Raw genomic sequence first — 19689 nt, forward strand, 5'->3', positions numbered from 1 at the left:
CTTTGTTAGTAGTTTTGCTTCCACAGCAATCTGCTTTTGTTTCAGGAGTGAAACTTTGGCATTTCTCAGAGGATACTGATTATTCTATTTTGAAGTTTTTATAACTTTTGTTAAATAAACTTTTTATTCAGGTGATAATTCTTCTCTTTTTTATATTGTTAATTTTCCTCAAATAGTAAGAGATTCTTGATTGTTTAGTCTGTTTGTATAACAATGCTCAATCAGAAGCTTAAAATGCAGTAATTCCTGTGATTGTGGGGAGAGCAGGATGCGCGATCAGACAGTGTGCCAATCTTTCTAGAGTTGCTGTCATTTTCTCGGGTTCACAGATTAGCACTCACACTTGCAACCATGGCCCATCCCCCAGGGAATTCCTACTTTGTTCATTGCACAAGGCTTTCCCAAACTCCCTTGCAGACCCTCATCACAGGAGAAGTTATTTATGCCATGTTGTTCCATCCCCTATTACTGTTTTCTTCATTGTCATGTGACTTTTCTCATTATAATATCATTAACATGTAGAAGGTATCGGTTAACTAGGGTAAAGGTGAGCAATGTCTGCACAGGATCTAGTCCCATCAGATGCTATGCTGTGTTAGGTTGAACTCAGCTATTTATTGACTCATCTCATTCTGATGGTCCCAAGAATGAAATCACTCTGCAGCCTCCTCCTTATGACTTTGTGCTGGTTGTTCTTGGTATCTCTCCTGAATATACTGGCTCAACTCATTCTGTTTCTACTAATATAACAAATATTTCCAAATCCTCTGACAGAATGTCTTCTATATACATTTTTCTCTTCTAAGACAGTTGGTTAGCTTTCTGCTCAGTATGGACTCCCCAGTAATTCTGAGGCTCAAAAGTGCTTAGGTGTTTTAAAGTCAGATAAAAGGTCAGTGTGGCTGAAATACAGTGAATGAAGGAGAGAGTATCAAGAAATGGGATTGAAGAAGTAGACAGGGGCCCAATCATGCAGGACTTCAGAGGACTGGATAAGCAGTTTGTATTTTATCCTTAGTGCAAAGGGACTTATTACCTGATGCATGTCACAGCCAGCTCTTCTTCCTAGTTAGCATTGGGGCCGGGGACCAATGAGGACTCCCTCTAGGAGGTGCCCTGCTGCACACAGTGGATGGCAGATCTATATCCAGGGTGCTCTAGGCATCAGTCAGTGCTGTCACCAACCTTCATTCTGTTTATCTTCTGTTTCAGAGGTTGTGTTTTCGTCTTACCCTGGATTTTCAACCTCAGAGGTAGGAACTGACTACTTTATATTTGTGTTCCTGAGTTAGAACATTAATTTTAATAGACAAAATGAAATAAATTAATGGAGCCATGAGAGTCATTTCTATAGATCACACTTAGGAAGCCCATTCATTGTATAGGTAGTTGCCAAGTACCTACCATGTACCAGGTCCTGTGCTGGCCACAGACAGACATGTCTTGACCTTACCTGCCTAGTCTAACTTTCATTGTTCTCACATGCTGTTTAGTATAATGTAATAATGGCAGCTGCCTCAAGTGATAAAATTGGCATTGAAGTGGGGCTGCTACCAGCAGCTCCCTAACTAGAGTCCCCCAAAGCTGGAAAAGTCCTTGCCAGATACACCACTATCCAGGACCTAATCCTTGATGTCACAGGCTTAGACCCTTGATTTTTGTTAGCATAGAAAATTGTTTTTTCTCTCACGGCAGATACTCATGGAGACTGGTGCATGTAAACTAAATATTGATTTATTCATTTACAATAAATAGTATATCTCTTCATTTAGCCAACCTGCATCCTTGAGAGGCAACTCAGTATACAACCTCCCCACAGATACAACTGTGTGAGAAATTCTATCAGTTAACTATAGCTGCTTACTCAAACCAACCCAGTAACAATTCATTATTTTTCACCACTCACAATTGAGTTGACAAAGTGATTCCACTGGCTTCGCCAAGGCTCACTCATGCAACTGCATTTAGCTGGCAGGGTAGCTGTCGGCTGGGCTCAAGGACACAGCTGGCATGGCTTGGCATCTTCTCTGTGGTCTTTTCCTCCTGGGCTACATTGCAGTATGGTTTCATTACAGCATCAGGGTTTCAAGAGAGCAAGGATGAATTGAAAGGTTCTAAAATTGAAATAGTGTCACTTCTCCACATTCTGTTGGTCAAAGCAAGTCAAAAGCCCAGTATTATATTGCTGTACAATTCTGACGCTGACCCTTGAGTTTGTGCAGACCCCACAAGTTAAGCACAGAGCCCACAAGTGAAGGTAGTTCCCAAAAAGATTTCCCTCACTTCAGAAGCCAGCCACAAGTTTAGGAGCCCCCAGGCTATCCACACTTTGACCAACTGGTGATAAATTCAAGAGTTTCCACAACCCACTCAGGTTCAGTAATTTTCTAGAACAACTCATAAAACTCAGCAAAGGGTTATACTTACAATCACAGTTTTACTATAATGCAGCAGTCCCCAACCTTTTTGGCTCCAGGGACCAGTTTTGTGGAAGACAATTTTTCCATGGACTGGGGTGGGGTGGGTGGTTTCAGATGATTAAAGTGCATTACTTTTATTATGTACTTTATTTCTGTTATTATTACATTGTAATATATAATGAAATAATTATACGACTCACCACAATGTAGAATCAGTGGGAGCCTTGAGCTTGCTTTTGTGCAACCAGACGGTCCTATCTTGGGGTGATGGGAGACAGTGACAGATCATCAGGCATTAGATTCTCATAACAAGCACACAACCTAGATCCCTCGCATGCCCAGTTCACAGTAGGGTTTGTGCTCCTGTGAGAATCTAATGCCACTGCTGATCTGACAGGAGGTGCAGCTCAGGCAGTAATGCGAGCAATGGGGAGTGGCTGTAAATACAGATGATGTTTCACTCACTCACCCGCTGCTCACTTCTTGCTGTGTGGCCCAGTTCCCAATAAGCCAAGAACTGGCACTGGTTTGTGGCCCGAGGGTTGGGGACCCCAGCTGTAAATGACACGAATCAGGACTAGCCAAATGGAAAAGCATATAAGGTGAGGTTTGAGAGCTTTCTTGCCTCTCCCTGTGAAATCAGGGCATGTCTCCCTCCCAGCACACTGAATGTGCTCACCAACCAGGAAGCTCACCCACACCTCAGAGTCCAGAGTTTTTATTGGAGGCTTATTGGCCACCTGATTGAACTCAATTTCTAGTTCCTTATCCTCCCCAGGGGTCAGGCTGGTGCAAAGCCCCAACTCTCTAGTCACATGGTTAGTCTTTCTGGCATGGCTAGCCTCTATCCTGAGTCATGTCATTACCCTAAACTCAGGTGTGACTCAAGGGGTCCTGCATAACAAAGATATTCCTATCACTTAGAAAATTCCAAGGTTTTAGAAGCTCAGTGCCAGGAACCTGGGACAAAGACCAGACAAATTGTTTCTTATGTAACAGCCAGTCTAATTTCAGGAGGGTAGACACATGGTCTCCACCTCTGAATGGGAGAAGCAGCAAGGTCACACTGCAAAAGGGCATGTATGTGGGATGGAGGGGCTTGTGGCCATTATACAGTCTACCTCACAAGTCAAAGATAATTTGTAGGATTGCTCAGTGCTCAGATCAGCTCTCTGACATCTGAAAATCTAGAAAGTGAGTTGGATAGTTGAGACTTTTAGTGGCCTTTCTCTTAAAATCAGATGCATCTCCCTCTAAGACAGGGCCCTCTCTGCCCCCATCAGGGCCAGTTATGCCCTTGGGTCAGGATACTCCTCATCTTGACTCTCTGGCTTTTCCTTGTCTGTACTGCAGTCTGACTTACCCCCTTCAGTTCACACAGCCTTGCTCTAAGTAGGGAATTACATAGTGGAGGAGACTGCCTTATCAGACTGCCAGCACATTCCACTCTTGCATCTCAGAGATTGCCTTGGGATCACTGGGAGAGGTGAGTCATCTGAGTTCCCAAACACCATCACTGGTTTTTGTTTTATTCTCACCCGTGACTGACCTGTCCACTCATATGGTTTTACAGGTTGACCCAGAAGGGTACAAAATACTTGGCTCAAAGTAAGTGCCCCATAAATGTTCATTGAATGAACAAGCAAAATTTAAGTGACTTGCTCAAGATTCCACAGTGATTAATTAATTCAGCTTAAGACAGAATCTAGTTCATCTGAACCTAACCCTTAGCCCAACATCTACCCTTATAATATCCTGTGGTCCCATTGAACTCAGGAATTAGTGAGTGTAGTGAGTTATGTATAGTTAAACCAACAATGACCTTTTTCTGCTTGATCAAATATGTTGAACCTGTGGCAGTCTGGGTTGTATGAAAAGAACATGACCCTGCAAGAAGGGATCCAGATGCAGCATGCCACATTCAGCCCCCACGGGCTGGCTGAAGTCATTCAGGACTGTTGTTTCATCCCCAAATGAAGACCCTCCAACTCGAGGATGTGGGCTAGCCCATCAGAGCAGGTGTTCAAGGCTCAAGACACCTCCCTCTCCCTCTCCCCACTAGAAAAATTCCCCTTAAGGACACAAGCACCTTCCCCTTTGCCTTCTGGAGAAATTTTAGCCCAACTGTGTAGAAGGGCCAATTCAGGGTAAGCTGCTGTAGGGCAGAGAGGGTGGGGACCAAGTACCTCTGATGTCTGCACCAGTGCTGTATTATCCTGTGGCCTCAGAAAACTTGAAAATGGAACTTTGGGTGCTTGAGAATTAGCTCATCATATGACCTAAGAGAACTTGGAGCCAGAATTCTGGGCTGATGGTGACATCTACCCTTATGACCCTACATGTCTCTTTTTGGCCAAGTCTCTCTAGGAAGGTCATTCATTCCACCCTGTTCCATTGAAAGGGTCTGTTGGCCCTTAGTGACCTTATTTATTATTGGGCACTTTGATTTTGACTTTTCCTTCTTTCTAAGACAACCAAGATATGTTCACTTCCTCCTATATTCGAGATCCTTCCTGTGAAGTCACTGAAGGCCAGGAACCAGACGCTGGCCCCACCCTTCCCAGAGCTGAGATACCTTAGCCTGGCCTACAACAAGGTGACTTTTTGCTCCTCTACTGTTTCCTCAGGGGCACAGATGGGAGGGTGGGATGCAAGTTGCTCTGGCCTAAAAACCAACCTTCCATTCAATTCCCTGCATTACAGGTACATGGGCTCAGGAATTCTCAGGGTGGGGAAAGTGGAGGGAGTTCAGGCCAAGGCAGGAGTCCATCTCTTCAGTCACAGATATTTATTTAGCACTTACCATGAGTCAGGCTCTGTGGTAGGCACTAGGTATACTGCTGTGGAAAGAGACTTGGCCTCTGCCCTTTTGCAACTTATCACCTATAAGGAAGACAGGAAGACTGATAGGGACAAATCATCACAATACGAGCATGCTTAGTGTTATGAAGAAATTCACTGTGTTATGAAGTAAATGATGGAGGGGAGGTGTCTAACCTAATACTTGGGATCAAGGAAGGTTCCCAAGAAAGTGGTGTTTAAGCTGAGATCTGAATCAGTGAGTTTAATCAGGTGAAGAGGGGTGAGTCAAGTGAGGGTAGAAATGTAGCTTAAGGGGAACAGCAGATACAAAGTCTAAGGGACAGATTTGACATATTTTTCCAATATTCATGTCCTGTTTGGTTTTCTGTAAAATCCCACTAATTGAGCCCTACTCAAGTCTGAAATGCAGGAAACTTGTAAGATACTCTGCTCACATTCCTCTACAGCAAGCAGCTGGTACAGCTAAACTCCCCAGGGGTTTTCTTCTAAGAGTTTTATTGTTTTAGCTCTTACATTTAGGTCTTTATTTCAACTTAATCTTTATATATAGTGTGAAACAGGTATCAGCTTCATTCTTTTGCATGTGGATATCCAGCTTTCTTAACACCACTTACTGGAAAGACTATTCTTTCCCTCATTGTTACACCCTTGCCGAAAACCAGTGGACCATAGATGTATCACAGGTCCCTTTTCTTGAAATTGGTAATTTATGTCTTCTATTGATCCAAAATAGTTAGACATTACCTCTTTTATTGACTTTCTCTTATTAAACTAGCTGCTGCTTTCACTGGATGTCTCTGTTTTCTATTTCATTGATTTCTGCTCGTAACTTTACTTCTGTTCTTCTACTTAAAATGATTTTAATTTGCTCCTCTTTTTCTCACATCTTAGGCAGTATAATTTTAGTTAATTGATTTAGACCTTTCTTTCTAATATAAGCAAGTAAAGCTTTACATTTCTTCTCCAAGCACTGCTTTAGCTGAGTCCTACAAATTGTAATATATTTTCTTTTTATTTTCATTAAATTAAAATATTTTCACTTTTTCCTATGATTTCTTCTTTGATCCACAGGTTTTTAAGAACTTAGTTAATTTCCAAATATATGGGGCTCTTCCAGGTGTCTTGTATTTATTTCTAATTTATTTTGTGTGCAGATAACATAATCTGTAAGATGTCATTCTTCTGAAATCTGTTTAAACTTGTTTTATGATTCACCCTATGGTCGGTCTGTCTTGGTGAACGTTCCATGTGCATTTTAAAAACTATGTATATTCTGCAGTTTTGTGGGAAAGGGTTCTATAAATATTAAGGTAAGGTGGTTGGTTGTGTCACTCAGATCTTCTCTGTACTCTTGTCTAGTTGTTCTATCAATCACTGAGAGCAGTGTGTGAAAATCTCCAGACGTAGTTGTGAATTTGCTTATTTCTCCTTTTAGTTCTGTCAGTTTTTACTCCATGTATTTTGAAGTCTGCTATTGATGCAGATACATTTAGAATTGTTATATCTACTTAACGTATGGATACTTTTATAAATTATGAGTTGCCTTTTTTTGCCTCTAATAATATTCCTTGTCTCAATGTCTTTTTTGTTTGATTTAAATATAGCTACATAGCTTCCTTATACTTACTGTTTGCATAGTATATCTCTTTCTATCCATTTACTTGCAACCTATTTATATCTTTGTAGTTAAGGTGTGTCTCTTTTAGACAGCATATAGTTAGTTTTTCCTAGGGTGCCAGTGTTTTTCTCAGTTTTCCTGCTTTGTCCTCAGTTTTCATTCTTCCCTGAGTGCCTGCACCTCAAAGGAGTTTATCTCCACATGCTCATTCCTCCCCCTAGCAGTAGACTGCTTTTGCTTGCTACTTAGTGCTTGCTAAGTAACAAGTGGTGGTAGGGGCCAAAGGGAGGCTCTAGTGCCAGTCTTAGGCAGCCCTGGGACCAACCCTGTGTCTCAAGGTGGGCTTTTTTCAGTGGTCCTACCCCTCTCCTAGCGGTAGGAGACCTCTAATGTGCTAGGCCCAGGTTGGTTTCCTGCTCCAAACACAGGAGTAGTGGGTTTTAATTTTTTCCCTACCCAAGATGCAGTGCCCCAGGCTGCAGGGTTTGCTGATCTTCCTCAGCAGCTGAAGGCTTTTGTTAACTATGGAGAAGGGTTGGTAAAGCCCCCTGCCTTTTTGTGTTGGGAGCTATCTCCTCTTCCAGGCTCACACCACCGAGGAAGCCTGTCATCAGTCTCTCTCCTGCCTCCAATCTTTCTCGCACTAGTGAGCGTGAACTCCCTGGATGTCCGCAGCTTAAAGGGGTTTACTCTAGGCCATGCTTGGTCTTTATAAATTCACTAAAATTTTTACCTGATTTTTTCTTAAGTGCTTGTGTGGCACTCGCATCTGCCACATTCTGCCGCAGGCAGGCCAGTGTCTATGTCCCACCTCTCCTTGGAGGTGCCAGTATTTTCTTAGATTTCAGGCCACAATTGTCCTGGGATGTTAGCTCTCTATTGGACTCAAGAAAAGTTATGATTTTATAGATTATTCAGTCTTTTTCTTAAGGTTGGAGCAGCACTCCTTCCATTTTTCTATGTTTGCACCTGAGTTTTTAAATGGTATTTTACTTTATGATAGTTACCACCTAATGTGTTGTATCTTTTTGTCTATTGTCACGTATCTACTACCAGAATGTGCTTTCGTTTTTTAGCACTAGGACTTTGTTTTGCTTACATCTATAGGCTCATTATCTAGAATATTACCTGATACATGATAGGTGCTCAACAAGTTTGTTAGATGAATGAATGATTTTTGTTGTTGTTGAGATGGAGTCTTACTCTGTCGCCCAGGCTGGAGTGCAGTGGTGCGATCTTGGCTCACTGCAGCCTCCTCCTCCCGGGTTCAAGCAATTCTCCTGCCTCAGCCTCCCAAGTAGCTGGAATTATAGGCACCTGCTACCACGCCTGGCTAATTTTTGTTTTTTATTAGAGATGGGGTTTCACCATATTGGCCAGGTTGGTCTTGAACTTCTGACCTGGTGATCCACCCACCTCGGCCTCCCAAAGTGCTAGGATTACAGGCGTGAGCCACCATGCCCGGCCCCATGAATGATATTTTAGTCATGTCAAATAATACAGCTGTGTTGAAATATTCAATTTATTAAAGTTACAAACTTCAAAATAAATTCTGCCTTTAAACAGAAGTTATACATGTAGAATATTCATCAGAAAATCACTCAGAATATTCACTAGAAATTTTTGTGTCAAAAGTAAAATAATCACTTTCACTTGGTCTTTAATACTTAGTTCCTAAATGTGATGGATTGTTACACTCTCCTTAACCCAATGAGATTGAGAAGAAATTTAAAGTTATCATTGGAACCTGAATGCATCTCCAGAAGCATTCAGCTCACCCTGAGGGAACAGGCTAGCATCATGGCCAGATTTTGGCTTGCTGTATCAGCCAGAATCCTAAGCCCATACCTTTCCGCTGGGCTTAATTTCACAGAAAATGTGATACACATGACCTGAATATCATTCAATTTTTTAATCAATTTTTAGTTGTAATTTTCTTCAACTTTTTAATCACCTGGTTTGGGTGAATGTAATTTTGCATCCTGATAAGATTAAATTCTGCATCTCCCATTCTTTAGTGATTGTCTCTTGGCCCCCTGATTTGCACACAAGAGATTCTACACCCACTTTGACCACCATTATAGTCATTTATCAAAACATATTGGGCACCTTTTTAGGTTCGTCCTCTATCTCTGAAGTCTAGATAATGGCAGCAGAATTTTATATTTTACTCTGTTGCAACTACTTAACTCTGCTCTTGTAGGACAAAAGGCAATATGGCAACAAATGAGACAGGTAGTATTTTTTCTTTTTCTTTCTTTTTTTTTTTGAGACAGAGTCTCACTCTGTTGCCCAGGCTGGAGTGCAGTGGCGTGATCTCGGCTCACTGCAACCTCCACCTCCTGGGTTCAAGTGATTCTTCTGCCCCAGCCTCCCAAGGAGCTGAGATTACAGGTACCCGCCAGCACACCCGGCTAATTTTTGTGGGGTTTTTTTTTTTTTTTGTATTGTTTTAAAGTAGAGCCAGGGTTTCACCATATTGGCCAGGCTGATCTCAAATTCCTGACCTTGTGATCCACTTGCCTCAGCCTCCCAAAGTGTTGGGATTACAGGCGTGAGCCACCGCGCCCAGCCAGAGAAAGGTAGTATTCTAATGAAACTTCAGTAAATGGATCACGGGCCAGATTTGGGCCATGCGCTGTATTTGCCAGTCCTGGTTTTGGTACAGCCTGTGTGCTAAGAGTGGTGTTTACATTTTTTAATGATTGAAAATAATCAAGGATAAAATTTCATGACACGTTAAAATTATATGAAATTCAGATTTCAGGGTCCATAAATAAAATTTTATTGGAAAAAAGCCACCACACCTATTTATGAATTGTCTGTGGCTGATTTTGTACAACAATAGTAAAATTGAATAGCTGCGATAGAAACCATATGGTCTGCAAAGCCTAAAACACTTTGACAGAAAAGGTTTGCTGATCCCTGGTCTATAAGATCAAATGTTAAAGTCTCTCAAGGCTTACTCCTAGTTTCTTTTCTCTCACTCCCTACTGTTTCCCTAGGGATGACTTCAGATACCCATTGGCCCATGAACAGTGACTCACAAATTTCTAACTCTAATGCAGACCTGTCCTCTGTATTCCAGGAGGCCTCAAAGGTACCGCCAACATACATATACCCAAAGCAAGCTAATGAATTTTTTCTTCAAATTTTATGTTCTTTCATTGTGCCCTATCTTAGTGAATAGGTTGATCTTCCATCCAGTTATTCAAGGCACAAACCAGTTGTCACCTTTGATACTTCTCTCTCTTTTGCACCTTCCCATCCTCTGCCTCCGCCCCCCAATATCTACATCATCACCAAGTCTTGTCAAATTTAGGTCCTCATATTTCTAAAATCCATCTAATGAGTTCCCCAAGGACCCAAATCTTAAACTACCTTTTGTTTGGCCCCTACTTGCATTTCCAGCCCCATTTTGCACCAGGTGCCCTCATTCTCTCTGCTTTTAATTACACTAGCCTTCTTTAAACCCCTCTAGCAGGCTATGAGGACTTTCACACATTTTTCTCTTTGTATATAGAACACTTCCTCTCTGCATTAAAGTAAGACTAGCTACTGCAACAAACTTAAACATCTTAATCACTTAACACAATAAAAGTGTATTCCTTGCTTTTACAAAGTCCATTTTGGATATTCCTGATTGGCAGGTAGCCTTCCACATGATCATTCGGAGACCCAGGTCCCCTCTGGCTATGTTCTGTCATCTCATAGGGTCTTAACACTACTCAACTGGATCCTATGTATCCCATTAGATGGTTGAGCAGGGGGACTGTGGTAAAGGGAGGAAAGTAGAGGAGGTACAGGAGGGTACAGACTGTACATAGAAGTAGCATTTACTACTACTGCCCAAGTTGCATTGGCTAGAACTGGGTCACGTGACCACACGTACTTGCCTGGGAGGCTAGGAGATAAGATCCGTGTGCTAGAGGTAGAGAAATGGTTTTGGTTAATACAGAGGTTTCTCTGCCACACACTCCATGCCCCACTGCGTTCACTAATTACCTCCTTCAGACCTCAGAGACACCTCTTACCTCTCTGACTGGGTCAGATGACCCTGTTACTTCATGCACCTATCTTGTGACACTTACCACATTGTAAGTCTATTCTCCTGTGTTACTGTCTCTGCAGTGCTTTTTTCCCACTAGACAGTGCTCTCTGAGGGCAGAAATTGTATCTGTTTTGCTCATTCCCAACAAAGTGCTTGGCACATGGTAGGTATTCAGTAAATATTTGTTGGTTGAATGAATAAAAATGAAAGAGAAGTTAGTTGCTCAGTGGAAATCTAGTGCTATCCAGTAAGGCTGCGGAGGAAGCTAAACTGAAGTGCCCTCCCTCTTCCAGTCCGTGGACTTTACTACCTTCATTGGGTCCTACATCTGACCCAATACGTTTCAGTGTGTCCAGGGGTCTGATAGGTCACTGCCTGACTCCTGGTCCCTTCGATCCTGATGTCCCTGATACTTTTCCATTGCTAATAGATACTCTCGCCAAGATGGTCCCCAGCTTTTCCAGGCAGTCTGCTCAACAAAGCTTGTATATTTTTTGCCCTTCAGAGGCTGGCTTGGCCAATAAGCCACCACTTGCAGGCTGGCTTCACAGGGCATTCTCTGTATCCCAGACAGCCATGAGGTCTCTCTTAACACTGGCTCTACTTATCCCTTAGATGTGTGGGTCCTCCTTTCCCCCTATCCATCCCCAGAGAAGTGCCCAGGACTGGCTTCAGTGAAAGAGCCATCAGGAGTGTGTAGAGGTTTGTGTTGAGGAAGATGAAGTGTCAAATTGTATCCTGAAGTTAAAGTCAATGCCCTGTCAACCTTCCAGAATCTTCATGAGATAAAGAGTTTGTTTGTTCTTACCACAAATGTTTGTTCTTATTATTTTGCCACCAGCTTCCCTAATACTTGATATAGGCTACATATCCAGCATGGAAAAGAGAGGAAAAACTCTGAGCTCTTAAACACGCAACAGTGATGGTGGAATTTCAGACAAGAGGGGCAAGGCACTCTCTGCACGAGTAGGTGATATTGTAGGGACAAGGCAGCACCCAGCAGCGAGTCCCATCCACAGCAGCATGTCTTACCCAATACCACCCCCAATCCTAGCAAGCATGTAGCCCTGCAGTGAGGGGCCTAGACATACCTAGGTAGAGGTGAGGGGTGGTGTCAACCTGAGAGTCTCTCTTGCATTCATTACAGATCGCAAAAGAGGATGCTGTCCTACCAGTAGCTCTCTTCCCATCTCTCTGCGAATTCGTCTTTCATAACAACCCTCTGGTGGCCCATACACGAGGTATGGTGCCCGCAAACCTGCCCCCTCTCAACCCAGTGCCCAAGGAGCAGTGTGGCACCCTCATCCCCACCTCATCAATGGCAAGCCCTGGGATCTACTCTGTGTCAGGGTGGACAAGGTTCATGGTACATTGAGGAGTAGAGGAAATAGCTCTGTACCAGCTCATCCTGACAGTAACCCTGTGAGGCAGGCATTATTGTCCCCACGGACAGTGGTAGAAACTGAGGTGCAGGGAGGTTCATGATCTGCCTAAGGTCACACAGCAAGAAAGAGTCTGAGTTGGGAATGGAATATGGAATTCTCTAAATCCTGTATGAGCTCTTTTGAACCACACCCTGCTTTGTGGAACAGTTCTGTCATGACCTCATTTCCCACTTCCCAGTTGCAGAGGGGTGCAGCCCCAACTGCAGGAGCCTCTCTTCCCAGAGCACAAGGAATGGGGTGGTCAGCAGTGGAGCAACTGTGTAAGATACAGGAGCTGGAGGCATTTTAGAGTCCTGGGCCCTGGAGTGACACCAGTGAAGTTCTGATCCTCACTCCACAGTAGCTTTATTATCTTGGACAAATTCCTTAGCCTCTCTGTGTCTCAGTTTCCTTGCCTATTGAATGGGAATAATGAGGTACCTACCCCTAGGGTTGAGAATAAGTTTCATTAATACATGTAAAGCAGTTTGAATAGTGCCTGGCACATAGTAAGCCCCAGTATAAATTTTAGCTAATAGTAATCTTATTTTCCCATCATGGCACCAGGGGTCCCTCCTCTGCTGAAGAGCTTCCTCCAAGAGCGACTGGGAATCCACTTAATTCGAAGGAAGACAGTAAAGCCTAAGCATCATGTTTTGATGTCTCGGAAGGAATCACGGAAGGTAGGGCTTCCAAGGCAGGACTCTCACCCCCAGGAAGAGTGCAGCCTATTATAATGTATGTAAACCAACCTGGCTGTAGAGCTGCTCACTCCACAGTGCCTGGAATCTCTCCATTAGATTCAGCATTGCCTTCTCCTTTCCTTGCTTTGGGAAGAGCATTGGATAAAACAACAGATATGAAAATATATTTTAAACTCCCAAAACTCTTACCATTGAAAGTTACAGTCACCTACAGTAATTGAGAATGGCTATGGGCCAGGTGTGGTGGCTCACGCCTCTAATTGCAGCACTTTGGAGGCCAAGGCGAGAGGATCACTTGAGGGCAGGAGTTTGAGACCAGCCTGGGTGAGATCCTGTCTCTACAAAAAAAAAAAAAAAAAATGGCTAAGCCAGGACCAGAATACATCTCCTGCCTGAATCTTAAGGAAGTGTTTCCTTATGTTGAGAGAAGTCTACTTCCTTTGCCATAAAGTAAGTCAAATCCCTCTTTCATCTGAAGAATTTCAAAAATTTCTGTGAAATGCTCCTCCCTCCTGAACTTTAGTCTTTCTACAGCCAAAAGGTGAGCTGAGCATTGCTGATCCCAAAAGTTAAATACAGGTATTTCCTTGCCATCCCCTCTGCAGCCCGCCTCTGTCCAGCCAGGCTCTTGTCTGACGTCCTCAGAGGACTGGACAAGCATTTGAAGTCAGAAATAGAAATTCCAAGGTTTCCATCATCTTCCTTGTTGTCTGTTACCTCCTCTTAAGGATCTGCCCCATTATTTCCCATCAGCAAGCTAGGGAGGGGCAGAATCCTCTCTCTCCTTTACGAAGCCCCATGTCCAGGACTCTGTGGAGCCCTTGCATATATGCTATCTCATAATTCTCACAGCAGATGAAGCGACAGACTCAGAGAGGTGAACTGACTTGTTAAAAGTTAGTGTGGGTCCTAGGGGACCCCTCACACCTCCTCCCATCAAAGGTTCTGACAAACCTTTGAGCTAAATGAGTTAAATAAACACAGATGCCAGTGGCCAAATGAGAAACAAATCAATGCTTTGTTAATGTAGGCAAATACGCTCTATCTTGGACTGGAGATTGTGGCTTAGTCCTGAGTCAGACTGGGGATGCCCGCATGTCCCCACTGTGCATACAGAGATGGGGCTAGAAATGCAGATTAGACCCCTGGGGTTACATGGACAAGGGCTGCAGCCCCTCCCCTCACACCTAGGCATGGACAGACAGGAGGAAAATGGAGAACCTGCCAGAGCAGGCCTGTAACCAAGAAGCTGTGTGAGCCCTTTGATGTGAGGACACAAATAGAAGATAAAATAGCCTGGTCTCATTGACGAGCAGATCCAGCCCACGACTGAAGCAGGGCCCAGTGACTCAACCTCTGGCCAGTTAGGTTACCCATTCCTCCCTTGGAAAGGGGCGGGGAAAGTAGCTGTGGGATAGAGAAAGAGCATTTCCTCCAGCACATCTCTCTCACAGAGCCATGAGAGGGAAGGGGAACTGTCCCTTCCCGCCAGCTGCCAAGTGATGGCACTTGGTGTTTTAGATGCTGAGGTGCAGTGCTGTGTTCATGCCCTGTGCCTTGTGGCATGGATTCAGACAAAGACTCTGGGTCCCTCAGGCTTCAAGTCTAAACACTGAGGTTCTACATATTTTCCAAAAGGAGATTTTTTTTTTTTTTTTAAGTAACATGTTTTATAAGTCATCCTTCGCCCTCCTTAGTCCGTTAGGTACATTTGCACACACCATTTCATTTGGTGGAACTCTGTGAGAGAGGCACAAGGAGGAAATGGGAACTCAAAGGATAGACCTGTATTCCAGCCCATATTTTTCTAACTACAGTGCTTGAATCTTTCCACTACGCAACTTAACATCTCTCAGTAAAAGTATAGATATAAGTGAACCAAATACCTCTGACAAAGAGTGAAAACAATCCACTATGTAAAGGGGGAGAGGGAAAGAACTAAGCCTAGCTGAGGTAAATTGGGCACATGGACACCTCCTGGCAGCTGAGGAGGATGGGGAGAATGGTCACAGGCTTTTACTAATTAAGGAAGTTATTTTCTTGGTCCTGAACCTTCAGAGAGATCTATCTTTTGGATCTTTATATAAGGTATAGGGACCAGCACCCTGAAAGGGGCCTGGTGCTGCCATCTTCCAGAAAATACAGGACCATTCCCCAACACCCTCTCCTCGGAGTCCCTGGGGAAAGCCATAGGCACCATGTTAAACCCTCATCTGAAGAGTGAGACTACTGAGGGCCAGAGTGACGTATGGTCAGGGATGCAGCATGAAGCCTGGAGCCCAGGACTGGAATTACATCATCCAGGCACTACTGCTGAATCACTCTGGGACTTGGACAGGTCATTTTACCTCTCTAAGCCTGTTTCCTCATCTATAAAATTGAGGATAATTATTCATTGGGTAGTTTCAAGGTAGAAATAAAACAACTTACATCATGCATGGGGCACATCATAGATGCCCAACAAGTATGATTTCCCTTTCCACCTCCTAGTCAGTCCGTACCCAGCACTCCAGCTGCTATACAAGTGGCCCCAGGCTAGTGAGGCCCAGGAGGAGAGACTTCTGATTAGGAAGCACATTCATTCCAGCCCTTCTCCATGACAGGTGAAAACCAAAATCCCAAAGGTGCCGAAGCAGCCTCTGGTGCTCCATCACCCACAAGTGACCACAAACAAGTCTCCCTCAAAGGATATGCTAGAGCCAGAGGCAGAGCTGGCTGAAGATCTGCCCACTACCAAAAGCACTTTTGTGGAGTCAGAGATGCCCACTGAGAGTCTGGAAGGCCTTTCCCTGTCTCGCCGGACCTTCGTGCCACTGCCTCCCATCTGCTCCGACTCCACTGTGCATAGTGAAGAGACCCTGTCCCACCTCAGTGACACAGCTGTCCGTCTCAGCCCCGAGCACCCATCAGATGAGGACTCCAAGAGCACAGAGTCCATCTTCCTGACCCAGGTACCTGTATCCAGCTGTCCCTGCCCACTTGTTACTAGCTCCCACAGGTTCCTCTGCAGCCCTTAGGCTCGACTGCTGTGGACAGCTGGGAGCAACAAGCACATGGCAGGTCTGGAAATGAGAAGTCAGCACCCTTGGCGGAGCTTGCAAGCCTCTTCTGGAAGATCTCTGGTCTGAGGCTACTGATAGGGGCACCCATGGGGACAAGTCATGTTTCTGTGGCACAGACAAGATCTGTGGTCTGACTGGGATGTGATTCCAACTAGTTTTTCAGAAGGGTTTGCTGCTGCCTGTACCTCTCTACTTCAGGTCTCCTCACTTTTGATGCTGCCTCTGGATCCTGGGAACATAGATAGATCAGATGCAGGTCGTGCCCTTGAGGTGCTCTCAGTATAATGGGGAACACAGACAGACCAGCTCATGCAATCAGTGCTGAGACTGAGGAAATCCCAGAAGCTGGGAGCCTGGAGGAAGGAGAGATGCCAGTGCCCCAGCCCAGGAGGCCATCCTGGAAGAGGCTCAACTGAGCTGAGATTTACAGGCTGAGTAGGAATTAAAGGTGAAGATATAGCAGCAAGGGCATTCTGGACAGAGGAAACAGCATGAAACAGGATAGAGGAAGAAAATTAAAATGGTACATTCAGAAACCACAAATGTTTAGTATCAGTGCAGCAGAAGGGTGGCATGTGGCAAAGGGTAATGTAAGGCTCGAAGAGTTGGCAGGGCCCCCTTGAACTTTATTACTGTACCATCCTTCTCTCTGATCTCCCTGCCTCCAGTCTTGCCCCTCCAATCTGCTCACTGCCAGATCTTTCCCGGATGTACATCCATCCATTCATGGAGGTCTAACTCTCCATCTATCTATTTCTTTTTCCACAGATGACTTATAGTGACATATAAATTTATACAGTATAAAAGTATCTTAAAGAACTATCTCAGAACCTTTTTGGAGCAATGCAGAATATAAATAAGCATTTTAAAAGAAACAATTTGAGAGAGTTAGATGGAAAATATGGACAGGAAAGGAAATAGTACCAGAGTAATTCTGTCACTCAAACATGCACATCATGCACTGCTGCTATTATAATAAAGATGTTTTGACAAAATGCAATTCTGACCTCCTAGCGGCCAAAGCCATGCAATCAATTATGAGTCACCATGTTGTTCAGAAAAAAAAAAAAAATCTTTTTTTTTTCTGACCTAATTGTCCTGGCTATAACCTTTAATACAATGATGAATAGAAGTGGTGAGAGCAGACTTCCTTGTCTTGTGCCTGTTCTTAAGGGGAAACCATTCAGTCTTTCACCATTAATTATGATATTAGGTGAGGGTTTTCCATAGATGCTCTTTATCTGGTTGAGGAAGTTACTTTGTATTCCTAGTTTGAGTGTTTTTTAATCATGACAGAGTGGGCTTTTCCTGTGTCTATTGAGATGATCATATGGTTTTGTTCCTTTATTGATATATTACATTAATTGATTTCCAGATGTTAAACCAACCTTTCATTCCTAGGATAAATCTCACTTGGTCATAGTATATAATCCCCTTTACTTGTGGAATTCAGTTTGCTAATATTTTTTGAGAACGTTTGCATTTATATTCATAAGTGATACTGCTTTGTATTTTTCCTTTCTTATAATGTCTTTTCCTAGTTTGGATTTCAGGTTAATACTAACCTCAGATAACAAGCCTCTTTTAATTTTTGGAAGAATTCTTTTTTAAATGTTTGGTAGAATTCACCAGTGAAACCATCTGGTCCTTAGCTTTTCTTTGTGGGAAGTTTAAAAATTGCTAATTCAGCTTTTTTGCTTGTTATAGGTCATATATATTGTATACACATACGTGTGTATATATACACGTATATTCACAAATACACACGTATATACATGATGGGTCTCACTGTGTTGCCCAGGCTGTAGTGCAATGGCTGTTCACAGGCACTATCCCACTACTGATCAGGATGTGAGTTTTGACCTGCTCCATTTCCTACCTAGGCAAGTTCATCTCTCCTTAGGCAACTTGGTGGTCTCCCACTCCTGGGAGGTCACCATATTGATGCCAAACATAGTGTGGACACTCGAGGAGCATAATGCACTATAGCCCAGAGCTTCCAAGCTCAAGCAGTCCTCCCCCCTCAGCCTCCTGAGTAGCTAGGACTACAGGCATGTGCTACCCCACCTGCTGAGTCATTTTAGTAAATAACTACATCCCTACATGACATACAGATTTCTTATAAAGCCATTAGGATAGGCTAAAATCCTCCATGGTTTGCCATCAGAGTGAGGATAAAGTACAAAATAAAACACACCCTCAGCTTGGCATATAGTGGTCCTTACTGATCTGGGTCCTGCTTACCACTGCAGTTGCCTGTCTCTCCACATTTTACTTAACTGTACCAATCTTTAGTTCCCCCAAAATGAACCTTGATGTTTCTTACTTCTGCGCCTTTGCTCATGCTGTTCCTTGTCTGAAACAATCATTCTTTCTCATCACTTGCAGTCTACACGTCTCCCCATTGCTCCGTAGGGATGGCTCTCCTGGCTCTTCAAGACTTAGCTCAGGCTAAGGCATTCCTCCAAGGGAGCTTCTTGGCTAGGTTTGGGCTTCCTCTGGGATCACCCAAAACCACTGTATTCCCTCTGTTAAAGCATTTATTAACTGTCTATTTTTATGTCTGCCTCCTTCCATCCCAGTCTTGGTCTTACCCTTGCCCTTAACAGGGCCCAGCAGAGACCAGCACAGAGATGATGCTCTGAATGTTCATGGAATGAGTGAATGAATGAATGAATGAATGAATGACAAATGAATGTGTTTTCTTCCTGGGCACAGGTGAGTGAACTGCCTTCCTCTATCATCCATAAGGATGATTTAGAGTTGAAGGAGAAAGACCAAAAGAAACCACCAATGGCACCCAGAGAGGTGAAAGTGACTCGGAGGAAGCTCACAACTGCCTCCCTTCCCAGCAAGTACCACGGCTATGAAGAACTGCTGACAGCCAAGCCTGATCCAGCCTTCATTGAGCCAAAGGGTATGTGAGGGCATATCCTTGCTCCAGGGCAAGAGGCCATCTCCACAGCCCAGAGCAAGTCAGGGTCAAGCCAAGGCTGGCACCAAGCTGTCTTTTCCCAACTAGGGTGCTGTCCTCTGTCTAAATACCTGTCAAAGGGCTCCTTTTAGGGTGTCCTTTGTTTGAAGCCCCACATATTGGGACCCCTGTCCTGGCTTGGGCCTTCACTGGCTTACCGGGAACCACAGTTTATTCAGAGATTGTAGTCGGTCTCAGCCTAGCTGTTCTGGATGATGAAGTCTCTCCTCAGGAAAAGTTTGATGAATGAACACCCAGACTGGCTAGATTCTTGAGCTTTTCCCAGCCCAGGTTAAGTTCCCAAACTGAACGTCCGAAATCCTTCCTATCTGGTTGGAGACAAAGGAGGCAGCGTCATCTCTGTGTTAATCTGTACTTCCAAAGCAACTGGCATTCAGCTGGACTGTTCTGGATATCAGCCCCTGCGATATAACCCCCTGAGGTTAACGGGGTCGCACTGGAGCCAGCCTTTTCCCCCACTCCAATACGATCGTCCCATTACAATCTGTGCTATTTTTCCGTTATAATATGGGACAAATACTCACTGAAGAATGATGGACGTTCAGGCACTGGAACAGACCCGGAAGAAACCTGGGAGCAGTGTGTTCTTTTG

The 19689-nt window shown here is 43.9% G+C and overlaps 1 protein-coding gene across 2 annotated transcripts in view; it reads left to right on the top strand.

The window, feature by feature from the left end:
• Positions 1-19689, top strand: part of XRRA1 (X-ray radiation resistance associated 1) — a 23181-nt gene continuing 3492 nt past the window's right edge. Inside the window, exons 1-5 of one of the 2 annotated variants that reach the window (XM_011996168.1) lie at positions 1216-1253; positions 12060-12153; positions 12904-13019; positions 15644-15991; positions 18821-19019. In XM_011996168.1, the coding sequence (XP_011851558.1) occupies positions 12996-13019; positions 15644-15991; positions 18821-19019 (571 nt within the window). In that variant the 5' untranslated portion in view covers positions 1216-1253; positions 12060-12153; positions 12904-12995. Of the gene's footprint in view, positions 1254-12059; positions 12154-12903; positions 13020-15643; positions 15992-18820; positions 19020-19689 lie in introns of both variants that reach the window. The other variant, XM_011996169.1, reaches the window with a different exon arrangement.

The sequence above is a fragment of the Mandrillus leucophaeus genome, unplaced genomic scaffold, assembly GCF_000951045.1.
Source record: "Mandrillus leucophaeus isolate KB7577 unplaced genomic scaffold, Mleu.le_1.0 Scaffold504, whole genome shotgun sequence".
NCBI lineage: Eukaryota > Metazoa > Chordata > Mammalia > Primates > Cercopithecidae > Mandrillus > Mandrillus leucophaeus.